Source organism: Musa acuminata, chromosome BXJ3-9 (assembly GCF_036884655.1).
Source record: "Musa acuminata AAA Group cultivar baxijiao chromosome BXJ3-9, Cavendish_Baxijiao_AAA, whole genome shotgun sequence".
Taxonomy (NCBI): Eukaryota; Viridiplantae; Streptophyta; class Magnoliopsida; order Zingiberales; family Musaceae; genus Musa; species Musa acuminata.
In genome coordinates, this window is record NC_088357.1 from 16,873,080 (window position 1) to 16,890,398 (window position 17,319).

The 17,319-nt window shown below is 42.7% G+C and overlaps 1 protein-coding gene across 1 annotated transcript; it reads right to left on the minus strand.

Annotated features, from left to right (window-relative positions):
• Positions 1 to 80: 80 nt before the first annotated feature.
• Positions 81 to 3,807, minus strand: LOC135650182 (probable linoleate 9S-lipoxygenase 5). Its single transcript, XM_065169383.1, has 8 exons — positions 3,338 to 3,807; positions 2,976 to 3,265; positions 2,468 to 2,711; positions 2,059 to 2,400; positions 1,783 to 1,976; positions 1,397 to 1,701; positions 1,063 to 1,326; positions 81 to 988 (listed from the first exon to the last, which is right to left on the minus strand). Exons 1-8 carry the CDS (start codon positions 3,516 to 3,518, stop codon positions 241 to 243), a joined length of 2,568 nt encoding a protein of 855 aa, XP_065025455.1. The 5' UTR covers positions 3,519 to 3,807; the 3' UTR covers positions 81 to 240.
• Between the last annotated feature and the right edge of the window lie 13,512 nt (positions 3,808 to 17,319).

Below are 17,319 nucleotides of genomic sequence, written 5' to 3' on the forward strand. Positions count from 1 at the left end.
AACTAAACTAACGCACACACAGGAAACCAGGAAGCCATTTGATCCCTGTTGCATGCGATGCTACTATTGAAGAGGACCAGTGGACACGCATATTCCATCTCTATGCTTCTAATAATTAGAGCGTATTTAGTACAGCACACAGAGAGAGAGAGAGAGAGAGAGTAGCCGGGTCGTCGTCCAGAGAGAGAGAGAGAGAGAGAGAGAGAGAGAGAGCGTAGCAGGGTTGACACGCTTCCCTCCTCAAATGGACACGCTATTTGGAATTCCCTTTCCGGTAAGCCCACGCTCGCTGGTGGGGAAGAGCAACGTATAAGGCACCTGCGCGGCACCATTCCGGTTCTTCAAGCTCTCGTCCCCGTTCCTCCCGATGATCTCGTCCTCGATGCGTTTCAGTGTCGACCCGAACCTGTTGAAGGCCACGAGCGCCCTCTGGTCCGTCGTCCACTCCGGCGTGTCCCGCTGACCGAGGTACACCTCGTCGGACGAGTGCATCGACAGGATCTCGATCAGTGACACCCCGAGAATGGTCTGCAGCTGGCTGGTGATGGTCATCAAGAACGCCTTGTCAGGGTGGGCCTTCAGCTCCTCGTACTCCGGCGTGCCTGGCGCCGGCATGAAGCGTCTGCTGATGGTGGGCCTGTTGGGGAGGTAGCCTGCGTAGGGGTACTGCCCGAAGTTGAGGGCGGCGTGGAGGGCCGAGGCCACCCATATGATGGTGGTGCATGCCTGGGTTAGCTCGGAGACCGTCTGCATCTGCGGCCACCAGGCCTCGTCCTTCTTGTCGCCGTGGCCGACCTCCCGGACCTCCTTCCACCATGCCTGCAGCTCGACGTCGGCTTGGAGCACGGCGTCGTTGGGGTAGTAAATGGCGCAGTACTCGGTGACCCACGTCTCGATCGTGCGCCATATCGCTAGGCCGTCGACGGCGTAAGGATAGTCCTTGATCAGTAGGCGGAGTTCATTGTTCGAATCCTTGACGGCGACTCCCCTGAAGCGAAATAGACTCTATCAAGCCTAGGCACGAGGAAGAAGAACAGGAAGATGTGTTTGACTTGCGATCACCTCTTGATGAGATCAGCCGGGAGGGCTTGTTCGACGAAATTCCAGTTCTTGTAGACCACGGCCGACATCTCCATCGCGTACTTCGCCGGGAAGACTGTGGCCTCAAGGATGCCACCGGCGTTGATGAGTATCTGCCGAGCCAGAGCGTTGATGTTCATGGTGTCGCGGTAATGGGGAGTGAGAAGCTTGTGGATGGGGTGGAGGACACTCAGGTGCCGATTCGTCGCGATGACGAAGGGCTCCATCGTCGCATGGGTGTTTAGCCTGAAAGCACAGGGATGAATCAGATCTACTTCCAGATCTTATCAGAGGAGACAGAGAACAGAGTGAGCACCAATGGCTGATAAGCTGGTGAACGCCGGAGTCATTGACGACGACATAGGCTTTGGCCAATTCCCAAATGGATCCCTCAACACCGGCTTCTTCTGGCATGTACACCTCGCTGACCGCACCATGCTGTTCTCCGTCGGGGTGCGGCAAGCTGAGCTCGATCGCCAGTGGCTTCAGAGTGGAGTCGTCTCTCAGGAATAAGACAGTTCTGGTAGCGTAGATCTTGCTCGCGGTGGAGTTTATGCGGTTCACGTACGGCATCAGAGCATCGTGGTGATCCAAGATGAACAGCCTGTTGCCACCCAACGCCTGAAAAGAGCGAAACCCGTAGAGAAGATGAGCTCGTTTCGCAGATGAGACCTGAATCCGCAAACGTCTCGTTACGTGTACCTGATCGACTGTCAGTCCTTCGAGGTTGTGCTCGATGTGGGCTGCTGTGATTCTGCTGTTCTGGTTGCCATACTTGCTGGGATCAAGCTTGCTAACTGGGGGGAACTCTTCCAGCCTTCTAATGATCACAGGGTTGACGCCAGCCAGCATCTCCCGAGCAAACTCCTCGTCCGTTCTCCAAGCGTACTTGTTGACTACAGAAACAGAGGATGGCTCGTTTGAAGGTTATGGACCGGAATGATCCGCTAAGCTCCTTGGGACTCGAGATTAATGTACCTTCGATGATTTGGGGGATTGGTAACTTCAGCAAACGCTGGTTGCCTTCGGTGCGGAAGAGCTCCCTGATCATCTCGAAAGGAATCCGGTCTCTGAGCTCATCAAGCAGGGGAACTTTCGCCACTGGTAGCCCACCCTCGTACAGCTTCAGAATATCTTCGAACGAGTCGAATTCGTTGGGGGTTTCATCGGCTATGGCTTCCAGAACTGGAACCACCGCCTGAACTAGAGCTTTGAGGGCGTAGGTGAGGAAGTCGGCCATCTTGAGGTGTCCGAACCGCTCGTCCCGAGGGACATAGATGTCGAGGCTGATCAGTGGCAGTCTGCTCTCGGAGTTGGGATCTGTTGCAGGAAAAGTAGAATCAGCGCTGAGTGTTACACTGAATTCTTGCATTCTTGGCAGAATTACCAGTCTTTGTGGGTGGCCGGCCGGTCCTGCCACGGCGGGGATACGGATACTCCGACGAGCCACCGAGCACCGGCCGAGCGAGAGCTGCGTCACTGTCGGGGTTGCCGAGATCGTTGTAGTACGCGTAGTCGTAGATGCGGTCCCATTCTTGAAGCTGCCCGGTGACATCCTCGCCTCTCAGGTTCAGGAGCTCGTCTTCTCTGTATGACTTCAGTGGGGCCGGCGTCTCCCCGGGGAGGTAAGCCTGCAACAGTGTCATGACATGGTTAAAGGGGAGTTCGAAGGTTGAAATGGTGGTGTTCTGCGCAACAATCGGTGGAAGATTGGTCAAGGTCATGTCACATCAATAACTAAGGTTGAGAGAGAGAGAGAGATCTTGTCATCTCACGTCATGACGTTGCATTAAATACCGGCAGGTCTCAACCACTCCCGCGGTGGTTTTTAGGCCGCCACAGAGACCTGCTCAACCCTGGACGAAAGCGAGCAAGGAAAGCTGTTGATTACTCACAGTATTGGCAAAGAAGACCCGGTCATACTTGTACTTGTCCGCGGAGTAGACCCAGGAGTTGCAGACGAAGTGAATCCGGCCCTTCCCAGGGAAGTCCTTCAAGGTGATGCTCTTGAGGTAGAACTGGGACGCGTGCCTGTTCTTGACGATGACTGCGCCAGGGACGCCGTTCTTCTCCTGCCAGTGGAACGTGACGTCGAAGGTGGACTCCCCGGCGGCGATGGACGGAAGCTTGCTGACGAAGCCGTCCAGGTAGGCTGGCTCTCCGACGATCCCCCTGTTGCCATGTTCTGACAAGAAGACCGATCAGGATGCAGCAGAAGCCATGAAAGTGGAGCGAGGAGCATGCTGGGAGCACGTACTTGAGTCGCCGACGGTGGCGCTGACGAGCTGGAGGGAGACGCGCTGGCCGAGGAGCTCCTGCACGCCGTCGAGGAGGGAGGCGGTGAAGTCGGTGAAGTCGAGGGTGTTCTTCCTCATCAACACCACCGTGCCCTTCACGGCCATGCCCTTGGAGCCGCCAAGGATGTTGCTTCGGATCATCGTTGTCTCTACCGTAATGGGAGGGGCTAAGGAAGCAGAAGGGAGGACTGAAAGAGGAGGAGAAGTCAATGGTGGGGAGGGTTAGGGATGGAGTAGGGGATGTATATAGCATGGAGGTGGAGCGTTCATCATCTTCTTGGCACTTTCCTCTCCCTCGGGGAGAATGTCTGTTTGATGGCCCTCTTTTGTTTTTGTTTTTTTTTTTTTCTTTCCCTCGTTATATCACGTGATGGTCTCCTTTTCATCTTTCTCTCTACTTTATGTTTCTTTGAGGTATGTAACCATTGGTAGTAGGCATGTTGACATGTATAATAAATAATACTATTCGGTTCGACAAATATGATCGTTTGTATGTAATTCCAAGTTGGACCCTCATGTTTCAGTCCAAATTGATAGGCGAGCCTAGTCAGCAGCACACGAGAAGTGATGATGCGTTCGACAAGACAAGCGTGGGCTCCATATTGGACGAAATCTTGTAGATATCCTTAAGTTATCTATAGAATATTAAGAAAAAAATTATTAATAATTCGATGGTGACACAGGTCTGATTGTCTTTCTCATCGAGTTGGATCGGACAAATCTTCATCTAACCCTTGTTTTTATACGAATGGCAAAAAAAAAAAAAAAGAGTTTGGAGTGTGAGTAGAATAGTGCTTTTCTTGTAAACATGCCGAAGGCATGCGATAGGGTTCATTTGTGACGTTCACAATAAAAGCTTGAGGGAGAAGAGATGATGTACAAGTCAACAAAATAAAACAAAATAGTGGTTTGAGAGCGAGCTTAAAAGGGGGAAAGAAGAAGGCGTTAAAAGGTATAATCTAAATTTAACCTCGAAACACTTTTACGTGACTCTTGAGTCTTTTTCCCTGTTAATTATTATTATAAGTTCATCACTTGAAGAAAAACAATCAATCTCAAGAATTAGGGTTTGCCTTAGATTTCATGGTGTTTTACTAGGCTAATAAGAAAGAATTCTTCTCCATTATATGATGGATTTGAAAGAATAGCTATGGATGTAGGTCTTCGTATCGGGGATTTGGATGATGATTCTAGAATATTTTATTAATATAAGGTACAATATATATATATATATGTATATATATATATATATATATATATATATATATATATACATACATATATATATATACATACATATATATATATACATACATATATATATATATATATATATAAAGCAATTTTTGTTCTATTGAAGAAGTAATTAAAAGATCAAAATTTATAAACTCTTGTAAAAATTAGAATTATTTTTCCAATTACTCCAACTACAAGTTCTAAACATAAACATTTGTCATGAAAAAAATATTCATGTATTTATTTAAAAGAGGTTACAGAATATCACATGATTAAGAGATAAAAGAATCATGTAACCGACATATATATATAGTATTTTTTATACTAATTTGATGAAAAAAAAAAATCACATATGTTTGTTAGCACTAAGCAGCTGGATTCAAACAAACACAATCGTACTTCATCGATTATCCTAATCGATCGATTGATTCACGCGCATGAAGGAGATAGAAGGCTGATGAAAGCAAAAGAAGACCAAGGAAATGAGGCAGAGAGAAGAGAAGAACGCGTCGGCGATGGGTTGAGTTGTCGTTGCAGCGACTCATTTACGCCGTAGCAAGCAGCATTCTTTCTACGGAGCTTCTTCGTATATTTTGGTGGCAGAAAGCTGCCACCGAAAACAAAGGTAGGAGATGGGGAAGTCAAAGTCACCAATGTGGTTGCGTGCAGCCATCATGGACGACTCCTTCCGTCCTTCACCGTGACGTGACAATTAGGCAGGCATGGTCCTCCTGATAAACCAAGTGACGATCCGAAGATTCCGTAGCATCCAACAAGAAGACAATTAATTAATTAATTGATTAATTAATTAGGCAAGCCTCGGGCGGAAGGCTTGAGGAGGATCCATCGATCGGTCCTGATGAAAGAAAGAAGTGACCATCAAAAGACTTCGTAGCATCCACTCTCTCTTAGAAGAATCAGGAAGGAGGATCCATCGATCGGTCCTGATGAAAGAAGAAGTGACCATCAGAAGATTTCGTAGCATCCAGTCTCTCGTAGAAGAATCAGGAAGAATGATTATCCACCACAAATTATTAACTAAATCGAACCCAAAGAATTCTTGTATTGTTCATATATGCATAAATCTTTGTCGAGTCCAATCAAAACTCGACCTGACAGGTCTATCTACCTACAATAATATCATAAAGCAAGACTTGTCGAGTAAACATAATTCTTAATAGAAAATATTTTTCAAATGATAGATTATTAGGAGAATTTTTTTCTCTATTCTACGTTATAAAAATAGTGAACTATTCAGGTACAAGATATATATATATATATATATATATATATATTCTCTATTAAATCAAATTCACGACAGAGATCAGATATATTCTATAAAGTCAAATTCACTATCAACATGAACATGAACACTAAGAAATTAAATTACTAATAATTTGAAGAGATTGCAACACTCTAGGGTGATTTATTCACACGTCAAGTAATGAATGTCATGTCAAATCTATCGTATCCGCACCCACGGCAATCTAATACGATACTTGTTGTGGATTGACAGACATGAATACTTTTCCATCCCAAAACACCTTTTAATAAAAGCCTTATCTCCTACTAATCTTTGGGATAGTTGGATCTTAGTAGAAGCAACCATGTCATTGTCCCTTTATTACTAGTCTCATGAATTCAAGGTCTACCCAAAAAGGCAAAAAAGAAAAAACAATGATTGAGATTAAAAATTGTTGTGGCCTTTTTCAATAAAAAATTGACATACATGCTTTGAAAGATGGATAAAGTTGGATTGAATGTGCTCCTACAACATCCACCAATTAAGAAGCCATAAAATCATATAGACTGTGGTCCATTAAAATTGAGTCCATGCAAAAACGACATCTTTTATAACTATATCATGTATAATCTTATGATATATTAATTATGATTTTGATAACATTATTATTTAATAAAATATAAGTACTTATATTATTTAATAAAATATAGGTACTTATATTATTTAATAAAATAAAATTCATATGTATGCTTTAGATCTGGAAAACGATGATGTAGCCATGTCTAATAATATATGTCTATTGTTTATGAAATATCAATATAGATAGGATAATTTTTACCTTAAAAATACTTTTAGCATTAGGTTTTTATCATATGGTAACTACATGATTGGTTTTTACTCACGGATATATATATATATATTACTTTAACAAAAATAAGTGATTGTCGTTTGACTCGGCACCGCTCGGTTTGGCGGTGGCACCGCCCGAGACACCCTTTAAAAACCAAAGGGTTAGGGTCGGCGGTGACACCGCCCCCAACCCGTGAAGGCCTCTCTCAAACTCTCCCAAAATCTTCCTAACTCTTATTCTAACCTCTAGAAGTCTTGGAGAGGGATTCTTCTTGGTCCAAACTCTCCATCCTCCAAGAAACAATCCATAAGGTAAAATCTTTCCTTCCTCTTCTTGTTTTACTTACTCATTACAATTTCATATTTTTTTCCTATCATCTTGTCTAGATAATGGCTCCTAAGAGATCAAAAGGGAAAATGATTGAAGGAGATTCATATGACCATGATCTTTTTAGATCCAAAGAAGAGACCCTTAGGTTTCCAAAATTTGAAATAAGATGTATCCATAAGGGTAAACACGTTGATCTTGATGAACTAGGAGACTTAGAACCCATTAGGTGGTTTGCTCATCTAGAGGCCCTATCTCTCCTATAAATAAATGAACCAATTTATCCTAGGTTAGTTAGGCTCTTTTATGCAAACCTATGGGTAGATAACGATAGCCTAAGTACTTACCTTTTAGGAATATAAATTAGGATTTCTGATAATACTATTTGTGAACTAATTGGAATCACTGAAAAAGATAGGGGCTGCTATTTTAAAAGTAAATGGGATGTTAATATAATCGGAGCAACTTACACTGAAGCTGTCGAAACTATTTTTGCAAACTCGGACCTCGGAATAATACCCAAGAGTTGCGAACACTTACTACCTTTTAACTCTAAGATTTTTCGTCATATCATAACAAGCATACTATTCCCTAAGCAATTTCATCTTGATGAAATGAGTCTAATAGAGATAAGCACCATGTATTGGATTATGATCGGTCAACATAATTATTTTGGATACTCAATACGGCAACACATGCAGGATATTACAGCTAAAGATACTATGTTGCCATATGGGGGGTTAATCACTAGATTTCTTCTTGCCTATGACATTTGCATCCCACCCGATGAAGAAACAATTCAAAGTGATAGATATAACATCATCAATAAAAATCTACTGAAAAGACTTAGGTGCACATTTAACAATGAAATATGGGTAAGGCAACCTAGAAGGACTGATCCTATTCCTCCACTAGTAGAACAACCAGAAACACCAATTCTTAGGGGAAATGAATCTCCTCCTCCTAGTCCCTTTGGCGCACCACCTTCAGCTCCTGTTTCATCCTCTAAAGGACTCATTATGGCAGAACTGTCTCAGATCAAATTCCAACAAGACCAACTCAAATCGCAGCAAGAACAAATTCAACTCCAGCAAATTGAAATTTTGAAAGAACTACGACAAATGAATCAAAAAAATAGATGTTATGTATCAGCACTATGGATTACCTCCTAAGGATTAATTGATGTATCTTTTTATTCTGATCTGTTTACTCTTAATATCAAGTTCGAAGCTTGCCATCTTTTGAACGAAAACTGAACCTTCTTCTTAGATGTATTTTTAAAATTCTGGATAAATATTTTTGGTAAATATTTTTGGTAAATTTGGATAAATATCATCTCCTTTTTGTTGATGACAAAGGGGGAGAAAAGTGATGACTTGTACCATTTTGATAGCATGACTTATATGAATTACAAAAGCTTGTGTGATATGAATGTCTTGTATGCCTTGCGAAATCTTTGAGAATATCGCAATATTGATTGATTGTGTGATATGAATATCTTATATGCCTTGCAAAATCTTTGAGAATATCGCAAGATTGATTGATCATATTGAAAGCATGCCTTACATCTATATCATGAAATTCATGTTGAAAATCTTTATCTCCTATCGTAGTAAAAATTGCCCTTATCATTCGACTTGAAAATGATTTTCATCGAAGTTTCGTATTTACTATTACTTAATTAGAATAACGATAAGTTCTACAGTTAGAACTTATCGGTTTATGCTTAAATTTAATGGGATGGAATTCAAGTGTTTTTATCTTCTCATAATATGGCATATAGATAGGGGGAGTTACGTTTAACTCCGTCATCAATTGATTGTCATCATAAAAAAGGGGGAGATTGTTGAATCTCGGATTTTGATGATAAAATCAATTGATGGGTTAATTGATCTAATCCATATTATTGAGTTGAGTGTGCAGGATTAACTATAATAACCAGAAAACATAAAGTAATAATACCAGAGTCAAGTTCGATGGACGTTTAAGAGTCCAAAGAATCGTCGGAGATGCTGCCGGAACCAACCGAGAAGAAATCGGGAACCTGTCAGAATTTTCGGAAGTTCACCGAAGAGATCGTTGGAGGTTCGCAGAGATCACCGAGAAGGCTCGGCTACTCGTTGAAGTCGTCACAAGATCAGGAGCTTGCTGGGAGTCCGTCGGAAGAAATCCGAGGGCATATCGGAAGTCCGCTATAAGTTCGTCGGAAAGCTCGCCGGAACAAGACTCGACGTTCACGGTTAAAAACTTGCTTGGGATGTTTTTAGTTATGTAGTTCACATGTAATTAGGATTAGGATTAAAAGATAATCCTATATCCTGGTTAGGGGCCAATTGGGCCCAAAATTAGACTTGGTTTGGGCTAAACTTAAAGCCCAACTTGTGAACCGAAGGGTTTGGGGGTGGCACCGTCAGACTGGGCGGTGGCACCGCCCAGCACCCGAGAGCCAAGCGGTGGCACCGCTTGGTTGGGCGGTGGCACCGCCCAGCACCCGAGAGCCAGGCGGTGACACCGCTTGGTTGGGCGATGGCACCGCCAGTACACTGTCAGTGTCAGGCACTAACAGGTGGTGGCACCGCCAGCATCGGGAACCAAAGAGAATTCAAATTTTGGAGCCCAAATTTGAATCCTCTTGAGGCCTATAAATACCCCTCAATTCTCAATTGAGATTACAACTTTTGCAGAAGCAATTGATTGAGAGAAAGGTCTTAGAAAAGTCTTAGCAAGTCTTGTTTTCAATTTGCTAGAGTGTTCATCTCCTTCTTTCTTGTTGAAAATTTGTAAGAGTGTGAACCGCTTGTAAAAAGTTGTAAGAGGGGTATTTACCCTTCCCCTTCAAGAGATTTGCTAGTGGAAGGTGGGAGCCTCATCGAAGAGGGCCTCGCAAGTGGATGTAGATCATTTGACCGAACCACTTTAAAATCGGTGTGATCTCTGGTTTGCATTTTATTATCGCTATTTACATTACTGCAAACCTTCTTACGTGCTTTATTTCCTCATTACCTTTGTTGCATACCTTTACGAACACACGTTCAAGTTAAGCTTTTCAAGTTCAGTTTTTATCGTATCGAAAGATTTTCCAAAACCGAAGTTTTAATCCGCTGCACTAATTCACCCCCCCCCTCTTAGTGCCGCTTTGATCCTAACAATTGGATCATATGGATGAAATTCAATAAGAGCTAATGAGAGATTATTTGGTGGAGACCCACTATTCTAAGTAGCATGGGTAGTTGGTGCTAGTCATAGGTGCCATACAAACCAATCACGTGAGTGATGACACGTGTGACATAATACGTATTCTTTTTGCTTATTATATTTTGGTATTTTATCACTTTATATTACTTGTTGCATATATGCATATATATTGTGATGCCTATGGATCAGTGTAATGTGAATCGGATCATGATGAGATCACGATAATGAGACCAATTCACCTTTAAACATATACCCTAAATAATCCTAGTCATAGGTTACTCGAAAGGGACATCGAGATAACCAGACAAACTAGTATACTATATACCCATCCATATGATGGAGGCAATTGGTCTCATAGCTACTAGTGTGGCGACACTAGGGCTATAGTACGGGTACTCATTGAAGAATGAGTTCACTAATTTATCCACTTATGGAATGCTGGATGGTTAATGATGCCTCATTGTCAGACAGTGATTCCGTTGTCCTAGTGGTGTGCCTAGTCCTTAGACTTGAGACACCAATGATGTCCTATATGAGTACTCTATACTTTGATACTGAACTTATAGGCCTGAAAGTTTCAAATCTAACACAATCGGTCATCGGGAGTGGCAGCTAATCTTATGAGGACTATTAAGTGTTAATAGAGGATCATCCACTCTTGGTGTCATAAGAGGAATATCTCATATATTCTCGCTCAAACAAATCCTTGGGTAGGGTCATTTAGATTGAGAGAGAAAGAGTTCTCTGGGAGAATCTTATTAGAGTGAGACTCGAGTAGAAACCGTATGAGTATGATAGCACCTTGCCCGGTATACGGTCTTTGGGATATTAGATGGATGAGGGACTATAGGTATACAATAACTGAGAATAAATAAGTCCAATAGACTGGATTCCCTTATATCACTTGGGGACTACGGCGTAGTGGCCTGGTACATCTGTAGTCGATGAGTCAAGTGAATTATTGTGGATATAATAATTCATTGAGTCAAAAGAAGTTCTGACAGGTATGACTCATGACCAGTTTGATATTGGGCCTAGAGGGTCACACATATATGGTAGGTATTGTGATGAGTAGAGGTTCGGATATGAGATATCCGCCGGAGCCCCTATCTTATTGGATGTCCAATAAGCCCCTAAATTATTAGATCATATGAATGAGATCCAATAAGAGCCAATGAGAGATTATTGGATAAAGATCCACTAATCTAAAAGACTTGGATAGTTGGATAGAGATCCAATACCCAATAAGGCAGGATCCATTAGGGTTAAGTTTATAGAGGACCTCTATAAATAGGAGGGAACCAATGGTTCATAGGCTAGAGCCTTTTTGGGTTGCCTCTCCTATTCTCCTCCCCTTCTCCTCCTCATATAGCAGGCTTGGAGTTTTGAGGAGCATCGTCGCAACCCTAATGTATGGATCACCGCTAGAGAGGAGGACGCTTGACCTCCTTCACCCTCTCCTAGAGATCTACAAGTATTTAGGAATATATGATCTCCCTAGGTAACACAACCTTTTATATACGTAATTTTAAGTTTTGTGATTTTTTCGCACTAATTTTTGTACAACGACGAACACATCTTTAGAAAATTGGGGATTTTGTTTTTAATGTTCTTCCGTTGCATATGTGATGTTGCCCCTAGAGTTCCCAACAGTTGTATCAGAGCCAGGTTGTTCGTGTGAAAGATTGGTTTTGCACTACATGTGTTGTGTTTTGGAAAAGCTTTTAACGTCAAAATTGTTGATGCAAAAGATGCAAAAGTGTTGGCCGAGAGCTCCTAAGGGAGGTCTCGGCCACATGCAGCAAGCCACCTGTGTATAGGAGCCGCTCATGGCGATCGTCCACCCACAAGCAGGCTGCCCGCAAGCAAGCCGCTTGTAGTGCAGGCAGCTTGCGCATGGGCATAGCGCCCGTGCGCAAGGGCAAGGACTACGGGCGCTGGGCCCGTGGGTGAGCCGTAGCGCTCGCACGAGGGCGATGTCACCCGCATGCGAGCAGCGAGGGGCGACCGCCACCTGTAGTGGCGCTCGGAAGGGGGCGTCGGCAAGTTGCGGGCACTACCCCCGCAAGGGTAGTGCTTGCGAGCGTTGCACCCGCGAGCAGAGTTGCCCGTGTGCGAGCCACTCACGGGCGGCTTACGATGCCCCCGCCCCCGCCGTCGGCATGGTGGCGGTGGCAACAACAAGCAACAGGAGAAGGAAGGATAGGGTTTTCTAGGCCAAAGATAATTTTACCCCTATGAATTTGAGAAATTTCAGTTATGTACTTTTGTTCAAATTATCAAAATATCCCTCAAAATTTAAAAAATATTAATTAATTAAAAAATTTAATTAATTAATTAATTAATTAATTAATTAATTAATTATTATTATTATTATTATTATTATTATTATTATTATTATTATTATTATTATTATTATTATCTAATAGTCTTATATGATGATGATATTTACATGTGATGTATGATATAAACGGATGATCATGGACCATATGATGTGTTTATACTAGTGATTATTATTATTAGGGCCTACGAGCCTCCATTTTATTTCTCATTTTTTGTCAAGCCTGTATGCCTATGATTAAGTTGTAATCACATGAGGAGGTACAATGGGAGCATAGAAGCGATAATGAGACCCACGAGACGGATGATCGCGATGCATGGAGATGCGTCGAGATTCCGATAGAATCGATGAGGACGAGATGAACGATCATAGGGCATGGGGATGCACCATTGCACACATAGATCATGATATGAGTGACTAAGTCTACTGGCTTGGGCTTGATCACATTAAGATGTGGTCTATGATCATCTAGTGTGATTGCTCATGTGATGTGTGATTGTTTGTACATCTACTGGATATATATTTATATATTTGCATTCGATATACATATATATTAAATATGTATGTGCGTGACATGTCAAATTAGAAGACCAAATAAAAAATCCTTTCTCTCGATAATATTAAGTCGGTAAACATAAGGTAATTAGATTGACCCACGTGGCCTTCCATCATTATAGGTAGGGACCGATTCTCGATGTAGGTTGAGTTGGTCGAGTCCCTTGAGGCTCACCTATATTGCGATTCACTTGTAACGACGAGGACATGGTATGCTTGGTTCAATCGGTATATCATCGAATCAAACTCATCTTGTAACGATGGTGTTGACTTAACCGAACATCATGGTTGGTCGAGTCCCTCGAGACCATGATGGTTCCGAGGCGAAATAGGACAGGAATCACAAGGAGTTATGATCAACAAGAGTTGCCTACCTTTTAGGCTTATTGTGATTGGTTGAGTTCCTCGAGGTTATACTAAGATGCTAATTAGATCTCGATCCCCATTAGAAGTCTGCCAGAGACTTCTGTTTCATGTGCTGTGGGTGTCGCATGACTCGCTAGAAAAATAATGGGAGTAGATTAAGATAGAAGTCCATATCTTGATTGTTTATTTTTTTTTATAAAATCTGCATGTTATTTTTTTCTACTGCATCTTTATTTTCAGAAAATGTCGCTTCAAAATCTCTTACGTGGTATACTTGATGTCAACCGCCTCATTGGTCCAAATTATACGGATTGGCTCTACAACTTGAGAATTATTCTCACTATGGAGAAAATTGCGTATGTCTTGACACAGTGATGCCTATGCTCGAGGAAGGGGCAAGCGAGGATGAAATGGCTCACTACGTGAAGTACATAGATGACTCCACTCTTGCTCAATGTTACATGTTGGGCTCTAAGACTCCTGAGTTACAAAGACATCATGAAAAGATGATGCCAGATCAATTCTCTTACATGTCCACAAACTGTTTGAGGAACAGGGAAGGACTCGGCGATATGAGATATCCAAGAGCCTCTTCCGCGCTAGGATGACTAAGGGGACACTGGTTCAGAACTATGTCTTAAAGATAAATGAGTGGACAGAGAAACTCACAGGTCTAGGAATGGTCCTAGAGGATAACCTATGTGTGGATCTTGTGCTTTAGTCCCTACCAAATTTCTTTTCATAGTTCATAATGAATTTTAATATGAACAAGCTTGAGGTGACTCTCCCTGAGCTCCTCAATATGTTGAGGGAGGCAGAGAGCACTATCTAGAAAGAAAAGCTAGTTCTCTATACTAGTAAGACAAGAAAAAAAAAGAAAGCAGAAAAGTCCCTTAAGAAGGGTAAGGGCAAGGGCAGACCGGGTAAAACAAAGGTTGCCAATTTAGACTCAGCAAAGGACAAAGGCCAGTGCTTCCAATATGGCGAAGATAGGCATTAGAAGAGAAAATGTAAAGAGTACCTTCTAGAGAGGGCGAAACGGAAGCTTAGAGAAGCTTTAGAGACATTCATGATCAATCTCCAATTGTCAGATTTTTTATAATAGTATATAGGTATTGGATACCAATAATGCTTATCACATCTATAATTTGTTATAGATTCTGGAAAATGTTGAATCTCGTATTTTGATGATGAAACCACTTGATATATGTTTATATTTTAATCTGTATTTTGAGTAAAGCAGGATGCTTTAATCAAGATGAGATAATTAAAGCAAAAAAATCATGTTGTGCCGAAGGAATATGTCAGAAGATTGGACGTCGGGCCGGTGGAGAAGGCTTCGGGCCGTGGACTCGGGCATCGGGCCAAGAATAGCGGGTATTGTGCCAAGGATATCGGAGTTGCGGAGTCAACTGGCCGATTGGGCAATAGGCTGCAGGAGAGGACGATGCGCCGAAGAATCGGATAAAGCGTCGAGGGACCAATGACATACCGGACAACTTGGTTAATTGCTTAGGATTAATTGTCTCGATCGAAGTTTTGTTTTACATGTGCAGGATTAACTATGATGGAAGTAAGACATGCAGCAGGAGTTGCGCCGGAGTAAGACTATGATCACGTTGGGAGTTCGAGAGTTCGACGGAAGTCCGGACGGTCATCGGAGGTTCTGCGGGAACAAATCCGAGAAGTCTAGGAGCTTGCCAAAGAAGCTTGTCGGAACTCACCAAGTGGATCAATCGCAAGTCTAGGAGTTTACCGAAAGTCTACCGGAGCATCGTCGAAGGTTCGTCGGATGTTCGCTGGAAGTTCACCGGAAGAAGCGATTGATGCACCGGAGCAAGTTGCAGTAAATGCCTTAAGAAATTCGTAGTTAGCGCGATGATTAAGTTAGAAATGGGAGGTGATCCCATTAACTTAATCTTGGGGCAATTGGGCCCTTGACAAACCCAAATTGGGCCGAATGGATCAGCCCATTCGGACCCAGATTACTTGGCTAGAGGTGGCACCGCTTGGGTCGGCGGTGGCATCGCCCAGGGCTCAATCTCCGAGCTCTGGCTAGGCGGTGCAACCACCTCTAACAGAGGTGCAACCGCCCCAGTCAGGCAATGGCACCGCTTGAGCTCGGTCTTCGAGCCCTAGTAGGAGGTGCAACCGCCCTTGACAGGAGGTGGCACCGCCCAGAGGCTCAGCCTTCGAGCTCTATCAGGCGGTGCAACCGCCCCAGTTAGGCGATGTAACCACCAAACCCCGGAATTCTGGGAATTGACAGTTTTGAGCTCGAAATTCAAACTGGTTTGGGGCCTATAAATACCCCACCCTTTCAGCAATGACAGAGTAACCAAAAACCACCAAAATCCTGATCTTACTCTGTGTTTTTGAGAGCTAAAAAAGTGTTGTATGAGTTAAAAGTTCTCATTCCTCTTTTCTTCCAAGTTTTGATCAGTCAAGAGAGGAAAGAAAATTCTGTAAGGGTTGTCTCCTAAGCTCGTCAAAAGGAGTGAAATTGTAAAAGGGTGGTTGGCCTTCACCTATTGAAGGAAGGTCTCTAGTGGACGTCGGTGACCTCAGCGGTGGAGGAAGCCAGAAGTGGATGTAGGTCAAGATTGACCGAACCACTCTAAATCTCGGTTTGTATTTACTTTGAGCATATTATCTTTACTACAAACCTCCTCAATAGCTTATTGCCTTCTGCGCTTTTACGATCGTGTTTCAAAGTTTAGTATTTTTCGAATCGACGTTTAGACGTAAATCAGTTTTATCGTACGAACATCATATTTCAGTTTACGCTTACATTCTAATTTTCATCACAACTGCAAACTGCCTTCATAGACTTGGTTTAACTGCATCTTGCTTGATCACAAGTTAAAGTGATTTATGAATCGGATTTTCTACCGAAATCGCTCTTATCGTACGAACACAGTTTTAATCGTCGAAAGTTTTTCACTGCACTAATTCACCCCCCCCCCTCTTAGTGCTCTTGATCCTAACAGCAAAGCCTAGGAGATTGGTGAGAGAAATATTGCATAATGATTTGTCTATACTAGACATTGCTCCACATATCATGAATGTAAGTATGTCCAAGAGGAAATGAGATGAGGTGAACAATGCATACCTATAGCATTGTAGGCTAGGTTGCTAGTCATATGTGCCCTGCAAGCTAATCACTTGAGTGATGGCATGTGTGACTTGATACGCAATCATTTTGATTATTATATTTTAACATTAATCACTTTATATTGACTATTGTATATATGCATGTATATATTGTGATATCCTTGGATCTATGCAATGGGAATAAGATCGTGATGAGATCACGATAATGAGATCGATTTGCCTTTATACACAAATCCTTAATAATCCTGGTCATAGGTTACTCGAGAGGGACATCGAGATAACCGGACAAACTAGTGTGCTGTATACTCATCCATATGATGGATACAACTGGTCTCATAGCTGCACATGTGGGGACACTAGGGATACAATACAGGTACTCATTGGAGAATGAGTTTACTGATTGATCCACTTACGAAATGTTGGATGGTTGATGATGCCTTATTGTCAGATAGCGATTATGTAGTCCCAGTGGTGTATCTGGTCCTTAGACTTGAGATACCAAGGATGTTTGTATGAGTGCTCCATAATTTGATACCAGACTTATAGGTTTGGATGTCCCAAATCTAGCATAGCCGGTCATCGGGAGTGGCAGTCAACCTTACGAGGGCTATTGAGTGTCGATAGAAGATCATCCACTCTCAGTGTCATGAGAGGAATGTTGCATTTGTTCTTGCTCAGACAAATCCCTAGCCAGGGTCATTCGGATTGAGAGAAT

Bases quoted from the DNA above. Each gene is read 5' to 3' on its own strand.
- LOC135650182 (XM_065169383.1), bottom strand. From the start codon at position 3,518: ATGATCCGAAGCAACATCCTTGGCGGCTCCAAGGGCATGGCCGTGAAG. The intron at 1,327-1,396 runs GTGCTCACTCTG...CTGTGCTTTCAG, and splicing joins CACCAGCTTATCAGCCATTG to GCTAAACACCCATGCGACGA. The intron at 989-1,062 runs GTGATCGCAAGT...ATTTCGCTTCAG, and splicing joins CCGGCTGATCTCATCAAGAG to GGGAGTCGCCGTCAAGGATT.